The sequence below is a fragment of the Microcaecilia unicolor genome, chromosome 2 (assembly GCF_901765095.1).
Source record: "Microcaecilia unicolor chromosome 2, aMicUni1.1, whole genome shotgun sequence".
Classification (NCBI taxonomy): domain Eukaryota; kingdom Metazoa; phylum Chordata; class Amphibia; order Gymnophiona; family Siphonopidae; genus Microcaecilia; species Microcaecilia unicolor.
The window spans coordinates 567348570-567362999 of record NC_044032.1 but is presented as its reverse complement, the minus strand read 5'-3'; the positions used below and the strand labels follow the sequence as shown (position 1 = coordinate 567362999).

Below are 14430 nucleotides of genomic sequence, written 5' to 3'. Positions count from 1 at the left end.
TGCCCCGGGGGGGGCAGCGGCGACCCGCCCCGGGTGTCAGCTCCCCTCGCTACGGCTCTGGTTTGGTCTACATTGGTAAGACTAAGAGGAAATTTAATATTAGAATTATTGAACATAAAAGCACTATCAAAAGGAATGTGAAAGAGAAACCATTAGTGGATCACAATTTGGAAGCAGGTCATACCTTTGAAGACTACAGGTTTTGTGTTCTCAGCAATACCAAGGAGATCATGGAGAGGAGGTTCAATCTATTACTTCAGAATGAACAGAGGTTCACTTTCAGATTTGGAACTTTATTTCCTGGTGGACCAAATACAGATACTGATCAGTATTTCTCTAATTTTTTGCATCACTATTGTTATCATTCACCATATTTTAATTTTTGTATTATTTGAAATGATTCTGTATTATTTATTATTAATGTATTATCATAATCAAAATTCTTTGATGAAATTGTACTTTTAAAATGCTTTGACTTTTTTTTGTGGGGCTAGGATATTCCTAGCTTTAAGGGAAGAGACTACAGCTATAGGAGCAAAGTTCATGTTGGTATACCCCTGCAAAGGTAAAATTATGTATCATACCTGATAATTTTCTTTCCATTAATCATAGCTGATCAATCCATAGACTGGTGGGGTGTGTCCATCTACCAGCAGGTGGAGATAGAGAGCAAACTTTTGCCTCCCTATATGTGGTCATGTGCTGCCGGAAACTCCTCAGTATGTCGATATCAAAGCTCCATCCGCAGGACTCAGCACTTAGAGAATTACACCCACAAAGGGACACTCTGCCCAGCTCACCACCGCCGAAACGGGGGAGGGGAATTAACCCAGCTCATCCCCACACAAGTGGGGGAGGGGAATCCGTCCAGCTCATCCCCGCGGAGCGGGGGAGGGACACCACCCCGCCGATGCGGGGGGATCTGGCTTATCCTGCAACCGCAACCGCGGGAGGAGCTGACTGACCCTAACACCGCCGAAGCGGGAGGGGTACAAAGCTGCCCTACAGCCGCACGAAGCGGGAGGGAGCGCCGGCAGAATTTATGTCTCAATCCAGCCCCATAAAATGGAGGGGAGAGGAATGCAGCAGCTCACTGTAACACAAACTCGTCTCAACTCTTGAAGAATCCAATTGACAAAACTTGAACACAAAGTCCTCCTGAACAAGAACTGAAGACTAAACTGGAACCTGAAATGCAACCAGAATATAAACAATACAGATAACTGGGAGGGGCTATGGATTGATCAGCTATGATTAATGGAAAGAAAATTATCAGGTATGATACATAATTTTACCTTCCATATCATCATGCTGATCAATCCATAGACTGGTGGGATGTACCGAAGCAGTACTCACCCAGGGCGGGACATTGAATCCCTGACCGCAACACTGAAGCTCCAAACCGGGCCTCCGCCCGAGCAGCCACAGTCAAGCGGTAATGCTTGGAGAAGGTATGGGCCGATGCCCAAGTTGCCGCCTTGCATATCTCTTCCAAGGAGACGGACCCGGCCTCCGCCATCGAGGCCGCCTGAGCTCTAGTGGAGTGAGCCTTCAGCTGGATAGGCGGCACCTTCCCCGCGGCCACATAAGCCGCTGCAATGGCTTCCTTGACCCATCTTGCCACTGTAGGCTTAGCAGCCTGCAGACCCTTACGAGGACCTGCAAACAGGACAAACAGATGATCTGACTTCCGGAAATCATTGGTCACTTCCAAGTATCTGATGATGACTCGTCTCACATCCAGATATTTGAGAACAGAGTATTCCTCTGGATAGTCCTCCCTACGAAAGGAAGGGAGACAGAGCTGCTGATTCACATGGAAGCGAGAAACAATCTTGGCCAGGAAGGAAGGCACTGTGCGAATAGTCACTCCTGCCTCAGTGAACTGCAGAAAAGGCTCTCGACATGAGAGTGCCTGGAGCTCGGAAACTCTTCTGGCTGAAGTGATAGCCACCAAAAAGACTGCTTTCAACGTCAGGTCTTTCAGAGATGCCCTCGACAAGGGTTCAGAAGGCGGCTTCTGCAAGGCTCTTAGCACCAGGTTAAGATTCCACGCAGGCACCACTGAGTGCAGAGGAGGGCGCAGGTGATTAACTCCCTTGAGAAAACGCACCACATCTGGCTGCGAAGCCAGGGAAGCACCCTTCAGGCAGCCCCTGATGCAAGCCAGAGCCGCTACCTGGACTTTAAGGGAACTGAGCGACAGGCCTTTCTCCAGACCTTCTTGCAGGAATGCCAACACTGAAGAAATTGGAGCAGTGAAGGGAGAAAGTGAGCCTGCTTCACACCACGCTGCAAAGGTACGCCAAACCCTGGCGTAAGCAGTAGAAGTAGAGTGCTTCCTCGCTCTCAGCATAGTGGCGATGACCTTGTCTGAGAAGCCCTTCTTTCTCAGACGCTGCCGCTCAATAGCCAGGCCGTAAGACCAAAAGGGGAGGGATCCTCCATCACCACGGGACCCTGATGCAACAGGCCCTGCTCCACTGGCAGTCGCAGAGGGTCGTCCACTGAGAGCCTGATCAAGTCCGCATATCAGGGACGTCTGGGCCAATCCGGACCCACCAGGATTATCCGGCCCGGATGCTTTGCCACCCAACATGGGCCAGGGCGGGAACACATAGAGAAGCTCCTGTGTCGGCCACTGTTGGAGAAGAGCATCTACTCCCAGGGATCGAGGTTCCCGTCCTCTGCTGAAAAAGCGCGGCACTTGGCAATTGGCCGATGACGCCATCAGATCTAGGCTCGGCTGGCCCCAGCGCTTCGTGATGTCCAAGAACGCCTGAGCCGATAACTGCCACTCTCCGGGATCCAAGGTATGGCGACTGAGAAAGTCCGCCTTGTCATTCATGACTCCGGCAATGTGGGCCGCTGACAGCTGCTCCAGGCTCGCTTCCGCCCACTGGCATAGATTCATGGCCTCCCTGGCTAGAGGGGCGCTCTTGGTACCTCCCTGGCGGTTGACATAGGCCACAGCCGTGGCATTGTCCGACAGGACCCGTACTGGCTTCAACGCCAGTATCGGGAGGAACTGCAATAGCGCCAACCGAATGGCTCTGAGTTCCAGGAGGTTGATAGACCACTTTGCCTCTGCAGGAGACCAGAGCCCCTGCGCTGTCCTTCCCAAACAGTGGGCTCCCCAGCCCGTCAAAGAGGCGTCCGTCGTGACGACAATCCACTCCGGGGTCACAAGAGGCATCCCTGCAGACAACTTGTCTGTCTTCAGCCACCAGCTCAGCGCCTTGCGCACTGCTGGGTCCAAGGGAAGGCGCACAGCATAATCCTCCGACACCGGAGTCCAGCGCTGCAGCAGAGAGTGTTGTAGTAGTCTCATATGAGCCCTGGCCCAGGGCACTACTTCCATCGTGGCCGTCATAGAGCCCAACAGCTGCACATAGTCCCAAGCCCGAAGCGGAGAGGCTACTAGGAATTGGTCCACCTGAGCCTGAAGTTTGACAATCCGATTGTCCGGCAGGAACCCTCTGCCCACTTGGGTGTCGAATCGAACTCCCAGATACTCCAGGGACTGAGTCGGGCGCAGCTGGCTTTTCTCCCAGTTGATGATCCACCCCAGGGAGCTCAAAAGAGCAACCACCCGGTCCACAGCTTTGCCGCACTCTGCATAAGAGGGGGCTCGGATCAACCAGTCGTCCAGATAAGGATGGACTTGTACTCCTTCCTTTCGCAGGAAGGCCGCGATGACCACCATTACTTTGGAGAAGGTCCGCGGAGCAGTAGCCAACCCGAACGGGAGGGCTCTGAACTGGAAGTGTCGGCCCAGGACTGCAAAACGCAGAAAGCGTTGATGAGGAGGCCAGATGGGAATATGCAAGTACGCTTCCTTGATGTCCAAGGATGCCAGGAACTCCCCTGCCTTCACTGCCGCTATAACAGAGCGGAGAGTCTCCATGCGAAAGTGCCGAACTTTCAAGGCCCGATTGACCCCTTTGAGGTCGAGGATAGGCCGTACAGAACCTCCTTTCTTTGGTACCACAAAGTAAATGGAATAATGTCCCTTGCCAAGCTGATTTTCTGGCACCGGAACGACCGCACCCAGGCGGATCAGATTGTCCAAGGTCTGCTGCACTGCCACAGCTTTGACCGGAGACTTGCAGGGAGAGAGTACAAACCCGTCTCTTAAGGGTCGGCAGAACTCTAGCTTGTAGCCGTCTCTGATGACTTCCAGCACCCAAGCGTCTGAAGTTACCCTGGTCCACTCGCCCAGAAACGAGGACAGGCGTCCTCCAATCTGCACTGGGCCATGGACCAGGACCCCATCATTGGGTACGAGACCCTGGGGGAGGACCGGAGGGCGCACCTCCGGGACGGCGGTCTCTGCGAAAGGAATGCTGCTTGGGGGAGAAGTTCCTCTTGAAGGAAGAGGGGGCAGAGGAGCCCGACTTGCCCGGGCGGTACCGACGGGCTTCCTGAAACCGTCCTCTGGAGTTACCGGGGCGAGCACTGGCCCGAGCCCTGACCTCTGGTAACCTCTTGCCCTTAGACGTGCTGAGATCGGTCACAATTTTGTCCAGCTCGACCCCAAAGAGCAGCTTGCCTTTAAAAGGCAACTTAGCCAGGCGGGACTTAGAGGCGTGGTCAGCAGACCAATGCTTCAGCCAAAGCCACCGCCGCGCAGAGACTGTCTGAGCCATACCTTTAGCTGAGGCTCTCAAGACATCATACAGCAAGTCTGCCAAATAAGCCAAGCCCGATTCCAGGGCCGGCCAATCCGCCCTCAAGGAAGGATCCGAGGGGGAAGCCCGCTGCACAATCGTCAGGCATGCCCTGGCCACATAGGAGCCGCAAACTGAGGCCTGCAAACTTAAGGCAGCCGCCTCGAAGGACGACCTTAAGGCCGCCTCCAATCTTCTGTCTTGGGCGTCCTTTAGGGCCATGCCACCTTCCACTGGCAACGCCGTTTTCTTAGTCACCGCAGTGATTAAAGAATCCACGGTAGGCCAAAGAAAGGCCTCCCGTTCACTTTCAGGCAAAGGATAGAGGCGGGACATAGCCCTAGCCACTTTGAGGCTCGCTTCCGGGACATCCCATTGAGCCGAAATTAAGGTGTGCATGGCATCATGCACGTGGAAGGTTCTAGGCGGGCGCTTCGTCCCCAGCATAATGGCGGAGCCAACAGGGGCTGAGGGAGAGACGTCCTTCGGAGAGGAAATCTTCAAAATGCTCATGGCCTGCACTAACAGGTTGGGCAAATCCTCTGAGCGAAAGATCCGCGCTGCAGAGGGGTCATCCGCTCCATCTGAGCGGGAATCCGTCTCCTCCAAGGAATCCCCAAGGGACCGTTGGGAGAACCCAGATATGCTGCCCTCATCTACATCAGAGGAGACAGAGTCCTCTAAGGCCTGGGAATCCACCCGAGGGCGTTTACTTCCGGGGGCCTCAACCCCTTTATCGGACAAGGGAGCAGGGGCAGCGTTTTGCATAAGGAAGGCCTGATGCAGCAGCAAAATAAACTCGGGGGAGAAACCCCCCAGACTGTGCACTTCAGCAGCCTGGGCCACAGCCCTAGACGCACCCTCAACCGGCGCTCGCAAGAGCGGGTGAGAAACATGCTGCGCATCCAAGATGGCGTCCGGCGCGACACTCCGCAAAGGAGCGCGGGAAGAATGGCGCTTAACTTTAGCCGCTTTTTTGCCGTCGCCCAAATCAAGGGCGGCCATGGCATTAACGTCTCCCAGCTCAAGGGCGGCCCAAGAAGAAGCCGTCCGAGCAGAGTGGCCGGCCAAGATGGCGGAGGCGAGCAGCGGGGGATGGGCGTTTATGGCGGGAAAACCCGCCGCACCGGAGGAAGACCCGGGACACTGACCGGCCTCCGAACTGACACCCACCAAGGGCGAATCAGACTTTAAGACCCCCGCATCCCCGCTAGAGGCGCACACGCGGTCCGGGGAGCGATTCTTCGCGCCCTCACCCTCCGACGCCATAGGCCACGTGGAGATCGATCGGGGAACCCCCTGCCCGCTATAAAAAGGTAAAAATGACCTGCTTCTCGCTCCGAGCTGTAACGAACTGGTGTCCCAGTGAGTAGCTGCAATAAACGTTTAAATAAACGCCCTTAAGGACGTCCAAAATTTTTTTTTTTTTTTTAAAGGAACCAGCGGGAGGGGGGAGAAAAGGAGGGACCTGGCACCACCAGGTTTGCACTTGCTCAAGAAGAGCCCTCAACCCCAGGTACTCAACAAAACCTAAAAATTAGGCTTGGAGACCTAGCCTGCTGCTGTGTGTGACCACCACCTGCTGAGATAGAGAACATACTGAGGAGTTTCCGGCAGCACATGACCACATATAGGGAGGCAAAAGTTTGCTCTCTATCTCCACCTGCTGGTAGATGGACACAACCCACCAGTCTATGGATTGATCAGCATGATGATATGGAATGTATTGTTTACTACATGAATAACAAATATGTCTTCCTTGAGCCTGATCAGCTCAAATTTTTTTTGGATCTGAAAAGTTTAATCAAAATTCATTTTTAAACAGTTGATATTGTTGTAAGGAGGTGAAATAGGGAACTTTTTATTTATTTATTATTCATTGTTTGTTTGTTTTATTCAGCAGTCCTTGATTTATTATTTTTATCATTGTTCTTTCACAGGATTCATTTTTTACGATAAACAAATTTTTATGATCATATAAGCTCAATTATGCTATGTTATGTATTTTACAGTATCTTATGACTTTCATACTTAGGCCAACTTATATCAGCAGATAGTGAATGCTTCCTGCATTTGTAACACACCAACATCATTGAATCATGGAAGTGCAAACCCTAAATATAACTTATTTATATTTTAGTGATTTTTTAATCATTTTTGTTATGTTTTTGTTGATTTGCACTCTCTTTTAGAGATCATTGGCGTTTTTTAAATTGATCTATATTCCTCGGTTTTTCTTTTTTATACTTTTCTGTACACAATTTGGCACCCTTGTTGGTTTTTATATTGTTTTTTTTGTTTGTTTGTTTTTAGTTGGCTTTTAAGCATGTTTATTTCTATTAGTTTGGATAAAATGACCTTTGGACAACCCCCCCCCCCCCCCCAAACACACACAGTTTGTACATACAATTACAGCAATAAGAATAGTGCTAGTTATGCTGCCAGAAGCTATTGAGCTGAGTTGCCGACTGTTATGCTGCCACCTTGTGCAGTATATTGGGAAGTGCCGATGTGCTTTTTGTTTCATTAATTTTGTGAGCTTTAGTTTTTAAACAGCATGCAATTGATTTTAAATTATTTTCCTAGTTAACAGCCAAGCTGGTAAGGTTTTATTTTGGAGCACCACTTGGGTAGGTGTTCCTCTCACCACTGTTTTTGTACTAACTTTGAATTTTTGATCTCTGCTCCTTTACATGTTAATAATCATTGATTTTCTGTATTGCATATATTTACTTACATGTTTTGGTCTTGATTTTAATTATATATTGTATTATATATTTTATTAGTAGTTTTATTATTTAAACTAACATTTGTTTATTTCATTTTGTTTTATTATTTGTTATGAGAGCCCCTGCTGCAGTCCATGCATGGGTGAACATGGCCAGTGTCAAGCTTTTTATGTGTTATTTGTTTTAGAGAATAAACCTTGGAGAAAATAAACTCTGTCTGACTTCCTGTTTTTTCTGCCTGGTACTACAATAATCATGTTACTGGAGGCACAGAAACACTGAGAGGATCCTGGCTACATCACCTGTTATACTGATATCAGAATCAGAATCTTCAATTTTTTTCCTCTGCCTCTATCAGCTGATGAGGAAGACATAACCTACTGGAATAGTATAGCAGGATAAGAAGGTAGATTCAGCCTGAGGGTATTAGACACCCTAGGTGAACCGTCAGCAATGCTACTCCCCTCCCCCACCCCTGTAATTGATAATTTCCCTTTCCTCTCTCTATCCCCTCCCCCACATGTGGCCAGCATCTCTCCTTCCCCTGTAAATCCCCTCAGTAGGCTAGCTTCTCATTTCCCCTGTGTCCAGTCATCTCCCCCCTTTCCTTCTCACTACCAAGCCATGACACACTTCTGCCTCCCTACCCTCCTCCAGGTTCAGCCAGAAAATTAAAGAAATATCAGTGCTGCACTGGCCCTGTAAGCATAGACCCATGCTGAAGCACTGTTTGGTCCCAACCCCTTCTGAGGCAGACTTCCTGTCAGCAGGGGGAGGCGGTGGCAAGACAAATGCTTTTTTAATCTACCTGCTGGCCTGGGAGGAGGTGGGGGACTGGCAGAAGGGCAGGCTCAGCAGTGATAAGGGAGGCACAGTGCTGCCCCAATTCCATCCCCAAATTCTGCAACCCTAGGCGGCCACCTAGTCCACCTTGTGTCCGAGATGGCCCTCGGAGGAATATTCTTGGGTTTGATACAATTATTAATTATAAGGCGTCAACACAATTAAAATAGCTATACCATTACAAATGTAACCACCATTAACTCAAAGTACAGCATCTGTGGTCACCAGGGGCGTAGCTACGTGGGGCCACAGGGGCATGGCCCCCCACAGATTAAGCCATGTACCCCTCTACATTTGACCCCCCCCTCCCACCCCGCATCAGGTACCTTGTTTGCTGGCAGGGGTCCCCAACCCCCGGACAGCCGAAAAGTCTTATTCAGGGCCAGTCGACTCCGGCGCCTTTGTTGTGTGATAATCTGTTTCTGATGCGTTACGTCCTGCACGGGGCTACATACAGGACGTACAAGGTGCAGGATGTTAGGAGTTCAAAACAGATCATCACACAGCGAAGGCGCCAGAGTTGACCGGCGCTGAAAAAGACTCTTCAGCTGGCGGGGATTGGGGACCCCGCCAGCAAACAAGGTACCTGGAGGCAGCGGCAATGGGGGAGGGTTTTTGCGGTGGTCCAAGGGGGGGGGAGGCGGCTAAACAGTGCCCCCCCACCTCGGGCTCTGGGCCCCCCTCCCGCCAATGTCTGGCTACGCCCCTGGTGGTCACAGGTGTGTAGTGCAATGAATCCAAATAAGTCAGGATAAGACAACCAAATAGGGGACTTCAGACCCTACACTAAAGGGCTTGCAACATGAACAATGCTGCTGATGACAGATAATGGAACAAGTGCATGAAGTGGCTGATGGCAATGAAGAAGCAAGGATAATCTTCTCCTGTGCTTAAAGTACATTTGATTGTGGAAGTTAAATGAGAAAGGATTAAAGGGCTATAGCCTTCTCTGTATGAACACAGATGCAGACCAGCCAACTCATCTCCTGAGCCAGAAGAACAAGACAACACAAAAATCCATGATTAGTCAAAAATCCCTAGACTAGTACCATTTTTCTAACCTATAAGCAGCTTGAATATATTTTTTCTTCATTTGAAAATGATTTGCAGTAACGCCGTTGCTTCTATCTACCTTTCCTGTCTTTCTTTCTTTAAATGTAGCTCACATTTTTTTCAGTAGTTACATTTTTCAAGCACAGTAGGTATTTTCCGTTCCCTTGAGGGTTTAACAATCTAACTTTGTAGCTGAGGCAATGGAGGGCTACGTGATTTGCCCAAGATCAAAAGGAGCAGCAGCAGCAGGATCAGTAGTGCTACTGAGTCGGCTACCACCCGGGGTAGATCGATGCGGCACACCCCACTGGGTGCAGAGACGCCCCCCCCGGCGTATCACCTCCAAGCCCCCTGCCCCCCCCCCGGTGCATTCTTAACAGCTGGAGGGGCGCAGAGAACAGCCGCGCGACTGTCGGCTCTGTTGGTTCCCTGCTCCCTCTGCCCTGGAACAGGAAGTAACAGCAGAGGGAGCAGGGAACCAACGGAGCAGACAGCCGCGTGTCTGCTCCCTGCACCCCTCCAGCAGCATGCACCCGGGGCACACAGCTCCCATCGGCCCGCCCTCAGTACACCACTAAGCAGGATTTGAACTAGGCTGTCCTAATTGCCAACCCAATGCTCTAACCACTAGGCTACTCCTCCACTCCTGGGTCACCATGTAGAAGACTTCCAAAAAGCATGTTAATAGATGAGGAGAGGAAAAAACGTGGGCAGAAGACCGCAAGCAAAAGGAAGCCTATTTGGAGGGGAAGATTGGATGTACTATATACCGGGCTTTTTATTGAGCAACTACCTAATACAATCCACAGCCATGAAAACAAATATGAGCATACATAGCCAAAGGAAAACAAAACAAATGTCATGGCTACTCTCTCTTGCATAGAGAGAGAAGATAGGAAACTACATAAACTAGCAAAGAATCTCATCAGTTAAAAATCACACTGTTGCCTTAACTGTACTCTTCTAAATGGTGAACCACTAGAAGTAGTATCAAGAAGACAGCTCCAGTTTTACCCCTTTTTTCCACCTCCCCATCTCCAAAGAGCCCCCATCCCCGCCTAATTTAACTTTGCCTGTGAAATTAGCACACACTTACAATACATGTTAAAAACTACACGTATATATATGCCATGGAAATAAACTGCATGTGGCTGCCATGTTAGAACATAAAGGGACAAACTGGGACACAGGTTTCCTTACCCATTACCAGACATACTCCTGTCAGCTATCAGTCTTCTCACCACTCTTTCACGCATTACCCCCCCCCCCCCAAACCTTTTTATGTCACAACTCTGAAAACAATTTGCCATCTTAATGCGTCCTGTGATTTTACTTATATATTAGGGCAAAATCTTTCTTTGTGTTTTAACAGAGTATATTCTCAAAATCTAGTCAGAAATGTAATAATGCTAGTCCAATAAAAATATATCACTGTCAACTTTTTTTCTCGATCTAGTAGTTTTCTCTCCTCATTTTTAGGCATACAGCAAGACTACCTTAAAGCACATTTCAGCAAAAGCCAACCAATGGTGTTTGTTATTATGATCCTGTATCACAGCAATACAATGGAAGGTAAGAGCTTTTACTTCATATGATGCAAGAGTGTAGTATGCTAATTACCACTGCCAAGCTTCACACTGGTCGGTGTGGTAACTCCAGATATACTAATGCCACTCCCACAGCTGTATACACTTAGTGGAAGAAAACCTTTTGTACATGTATCTTCCTTCTAGCTCAAAACAAACCAACACTGGGAGCCTATCACCATAATCCTTAATGCACAACTACTGCAGAGTTTGTCCCTAGTTTAACAGACCCTCTATCCCACTATTAGTCTGGTCATTGTGGTAACAGACCACAAGTCAGGAGCCATGCAGCAGGGCACCTTCTAAATGCCAAATATGGCCACTAGGAAGTATATCCCTTATTGATGACCACAATTCCCTCATCCTCCAGTCTCTGCAGTATCCGTGGCCCTGACTGTTCCTAGAGTGTGGAAGACGTGAACAGGGAATCAGACTACAAGCCTTAAACATGAAGTGCACAGCACTTGTCACCAAGTCACTTGGGTCATAACACATGCAAGAGAGATCATGAAAAAGTCCAGTTTTGATTCACTTGCAATTTCTCCCCCTATAGCCACAGCAACAACTCTAACATCTGCATGCCCATGGATAAGAATTACTCTGTATAATAGAAAATATTATTGTAGTTTTTGCTATTAGGAGACTTGTTCACATCTATCTCCCTCAGTTTCTGCAGAAGGCTTGGAGCAACAGCTTATGATGGCTGAGAATGGATCTGAGTGAACATACCTTCTGGGTTATCCTGTTCAGACACTTCATTGCAGGTGTCGTCCGATCATCCATGAAGAATGGTTCCAGCCAGTGATCATAGTTGGTCTGTAACAGGTACCACATGCCCTGCTTTACATCTAGTCTGGATTGAAGCAAACAGATATGCAAAAAATCTGTCACCTTACTCAAAGCTTTCAATTAAAAAAAAAATTTAATATAGCCACATTAAAACATACTTACTCCCATACATCCACAGTCTTTTCTGTATCATGTGTGATAACACATGCTTCACCAGACTTGCCGCCCAGTGCGAAATAACCAGGAGTAATCAATTTTGTTTTCTCTAGTTCCGTCTTGGCTTCCTTATAACTGTATAACAACAAAGCGGGTAATTTAAAAAAAACATTTTTTAAACCACTGCATAACCACTGCAACTTAAACAAGTTACGAAAGCATGCAGAGTATAGTTCATGGAATTCTTTCCAAGCTTTCTGCATGTAACGTAGTAACAAAATAAATGACAGTAGATAAAGACCTGCACAGGCTATGCTGTACACTGCCCTGGGTTCTCTTCAAAAAGGCAGTTAATAAATCCCAATAAATAAATCTAGTCTGCCCAGTAAAGTCACCATCTTTATGCCTTTGTTTAGGGTTGTACCTGCCACTCCGTGTGTGCATGCGTGTGCACGTGCTGGGGCAATCGCGGAAGGGTAAGGTGTACAGGAGAACAGGAAGACACATTTTTGACAGGAAGAATTCCCTAAATTATGTTTCTATGCTACAGAATTTGGAACTCCTCCCATAGAAATGCATAAGCTCCTGAAGCCAGCATATAACAAATTAGCCCTGGATATTACTACTACTACTATTTCTTATCACTTCTATAATGCTACTAGACATACGCAGAGCTCTACACTGGACAAGGAGATACAGTCTCTGCTTGACAGAGCTTACAATCTAATTAGGACAAACAGTACAAATAAGGGATAAGGGAATTACTAAAGTGGGAATCATAAAACATGGGTAACATAGTAAATGACGGCAGATAAAGACCTGAACAGTCCATCCAGTCTGCCCAACAAGATAAACTTATTTTACATGGTATGTAATACTTTATATGTATACCAGAGTTTGAGTTGTACCTGCTTTTCTAAGAGCACACTGTTCCTGTACTAAAAGTTCTGAAGCTAACGAAGCCCCTTAAAATTTACACTCTAGCCCATCCCTATCTATTCAGCCACGTTCAGGGAACAGACCGTAGAAGTCTGCCCTGCACAGGTTTTACTCTCCAAATACCAGCATCACCACCCAATCTCTGCTAAGATTCCGTAGATCCATTCCTTCTAAACAGGATTCCTTTGTGATTATCCCACACGATTAAATTCCATTACCGTTTTCTTCTTCACCACCTCCTGCGGGAGGGTATTCCACGTACCTACCACCCTCTCCGTGATAAATATACTTCCTGAGTCTGCCCCCCCCTTCAACCTCAATTCATGTCCTTTAATTCTACCACCTTCCCGTCCCCGGAAAAGGTTTATTTGCAGATTAATACCTTTCAAATATTTGAAAGTCTGTATCATGCCACCCATTTCTCCTTTCCTCCACGGTATACATGTTCAGGTTGGCAAGTCTCTCCTTGTACGGTTTGCAACACAAATCCCATACCATTTTTGTAGCTTTTCTTTGCACTGCTTCCAATTTTCTTACAACTTTAGCAAGATACGGCCTCCGAAACTCCAAGTGGGGCCTCACCAACAACTTGTAGAGGGACAACTCCTCTTTTCTTCTGCTGGTAATACCCCTCTCTATGTAGCCTAGCATCCTTCTGGCCACGGACACCGCCTTGTTGCATTGTTTCTTCTCCTTCAGATCCTCGGACACCATCACCCCAATGTCTCTCTCCTGAGTCAAGCTTACTAATCTCTCCCCTCGTATCCAGTATCTCTCTTTTGGGTTTCTGCACCCCAAGTGCATCACTCGGCACTTCTTTGCATTAAATATTAACTGCTAGACCCTCAACCATTCTTCTAATGATCCCTTCTCATTGTTTCAACTCCCTCTAGGGTATCCACTCCACTAGCTATCTTTGTGTCGTCCACAAAAATGCAAACATTTCCTTCCAACCCTGTAACAATATCTCTCACAAATATATGAAACAGAATTGGCCCCAGCATCGACCCCTGAGGAACTCCACTGCTCACCTTTCTTTCCTCCAAGCGGATTCCGTTTATCACCACCCTCTGCCACCTGTCGGTCAACCAGTTTCCTATCCAGTTCACCACTTTTGGTTCCACTTTCAGCCCTCTCAACTTATTTACGAGTCTTCTGTGAGGAACCGTATCAAAGGCGTTGCTGAAATCCAAGTAGCTTACATCCAGCACACATCCTTCATCCAGTTCTTTGGTCACCCAGTCAAATAAGTCAATAAGATTTGTTTGGCAGGATTTTCCTTTGGTAAAGCCATGTTGCCTCAGATTCTCTAACCCGTTGGCTTCTAGAAAGTTAACTATCCTTTCTTTCAGCAGTGACTCCATTATATTTCCTACTACCGATGTGAGACTTATGGGTCTGTAGTTTAACCCTACTCATTGTTTTCTGTTTTTTTTAACCAGTTTTTAATCCACAATAGAGCATCAACTCCTCTCTTATGACTCTCCAGTTTCCTCTGGAGTCTTTCATGAAGTACTCTGTCAAATGCCTTTTGAAAATACAGATACACAATATCGACTGGCTCACCTTGTTAAGGATCATCAGGCCATCAGAAGAACTGCCGTAGGGTAGGACTTCTCAACCAAGTCCTTGAGGAACACTAAGTCCCATCAGGTTTTCTGGATA

The 14430-nt window shown here is 47.9% G+C and overlaps 1 protein-coding gene across 1 annotated transcript in view; it reads right to left on the bottom strand.

Moving 5' to 3' along the window:
• LOC115461563 (acid ceramidase-like) overlaps positions 1–14430 on the bottom strand; it is a 321963-nt gene that overhangs the window by 42086 nt on the left and 265447 nt on the right. The window contains exons 11-12 of the mRNA XM_030191472.1: positions 11833–11961; positions 11611–11734 (exon numbers count right to left, since the gene is read on the bottom strand). Coding sequence (XP_030047332.1) covers positions 11611–11734; positions 11833–11961 — 253 coding nt within the window. The remainder of the gene's footprint in view (positions 1–11610; positions 11735–11832; positions 11962–14430) is intronic.